Source organism: Plasmodium gaboni (assembly GCF_001602025.1).
Source record: "Plasmodium gaboni strain SY75 chromosome Unknown, whole genome shotgun sequence".
NCBI lineage: Eukaryota > Apicomplexa > Aconoidasida > Haemosporida > Plasmodiidae > Plasmodium > Plasmodium gaboni.
Genome location: NW_017385205.1, coordinates 1 through 1,247, shown reverse-complemented (window position 1 = coordinate 1,247; position 1,247 = coordinate 1). Strand labels below are relative to the sequence as shown.

The 1,247-nt window shown below is 15.5% G+C and overlaps 1 protein-coding gene across 1 annotated transcript; it reads right to left on the bottom strand.

Annotated features, from left to right (window-relative positions):
• Positions 1–1,247, bottom strand: PGSY75_0003600B (hypothetical protein; the record flags this gene model as incomplete). Its single annotated transcript, XM_018783166.1, has 1 exon — positions 1–1,247. A coding segment is annotated over one exon (1,247 nt), but the record flags the coding sequence as incomplete, so codon positions are not given.

Below are 1,247 nucleotides of genomic sequence, written 5' to 3'. Positions count from 1 at the left end.
AGATTTTTTTGTTTTATATCTTTTTTAATGAATGTCAACATACTATCCATATGGTAGTAATTATTATTATTATTATTCATTTTGTGACCATTAATTTTAATTTTATTTATTTGTTCATTTCTTGTTCTCTTTAATTTATTTTTATTTATAAAAAAAAAATATATATATATATAAGAAAAACTACATTTTATATTTGTTTTATTAAAAAAATTAAAAATATCAATAATAGAAAACGTAAAGGTACTTGTTTCTTTTTCTTTACTTCTATCATATCTCATAAAATCATTACTCTGATAAAATATATTTAATGACCCATATAAATAATTTATTTCTTGTTGTATAAAATTTTCATCTCTAAAAAAATATTTTATTTTTTCTTGTTTTTTCAAATTAGGATTATGATAATAAATATTATAATTTTGAATATTTTTTTGATATTCTTTGTCTTTTAATTTGTTTCTTTCACTTTTTTTATCTTCTCCAGAATAATCAGATGATATAATATGATCATATTGAAATAACATATGATGACTATTACAAAGTTCTTTTTTTTCTATTTCATTTTTAAATAAATATTTTAAAATATTTAATATATACATATTTATTTCTAATATTAAAGATATAACATTTAATTTTATTTCATACTCTTTTTTTATTTTATAAACAGAAAAGAAAAAAGAAAATGGACATATAACAAGATATACACTTCTATTATGTTTTAATAACATATATATATTTGTCGCATTGAAAAAGATATTAATATTCTTTCTTTTATAATTTTTATCTTTTATATATTTCTTATAAGATGTAAGACAATTATATATATTATAATTATTTTTAATATGTATTAACTTATTATTATCTCTATTATTATGATTATCAAAATTTTGGTAAGAAAAATATATATCATCAAAAATGATGTGTAAAGAAGTTATATGATACTTCTTAAGTTCAATATGTATACGTTTTATTAATATATTTACAAGTATTTTGTTACTTATATGTGTTTTTTTATTTATGTGTATTTTGTTACTTATATGTGTTTTTTTATTTATGTGTATTTTTTTATTTATGTGTATTTTTTTATTTACATGTATATTTTTCATTGCATTATCATTATATCTATCATCCTTCTCTTTATTAATACATTCATTAAAATAATTTCTTTTATGTTCATAATAATAATCATCATCATATATATTATTAACATTTGATGATAAATTTGCTTCTTTTTTTTTTTTTTTTTT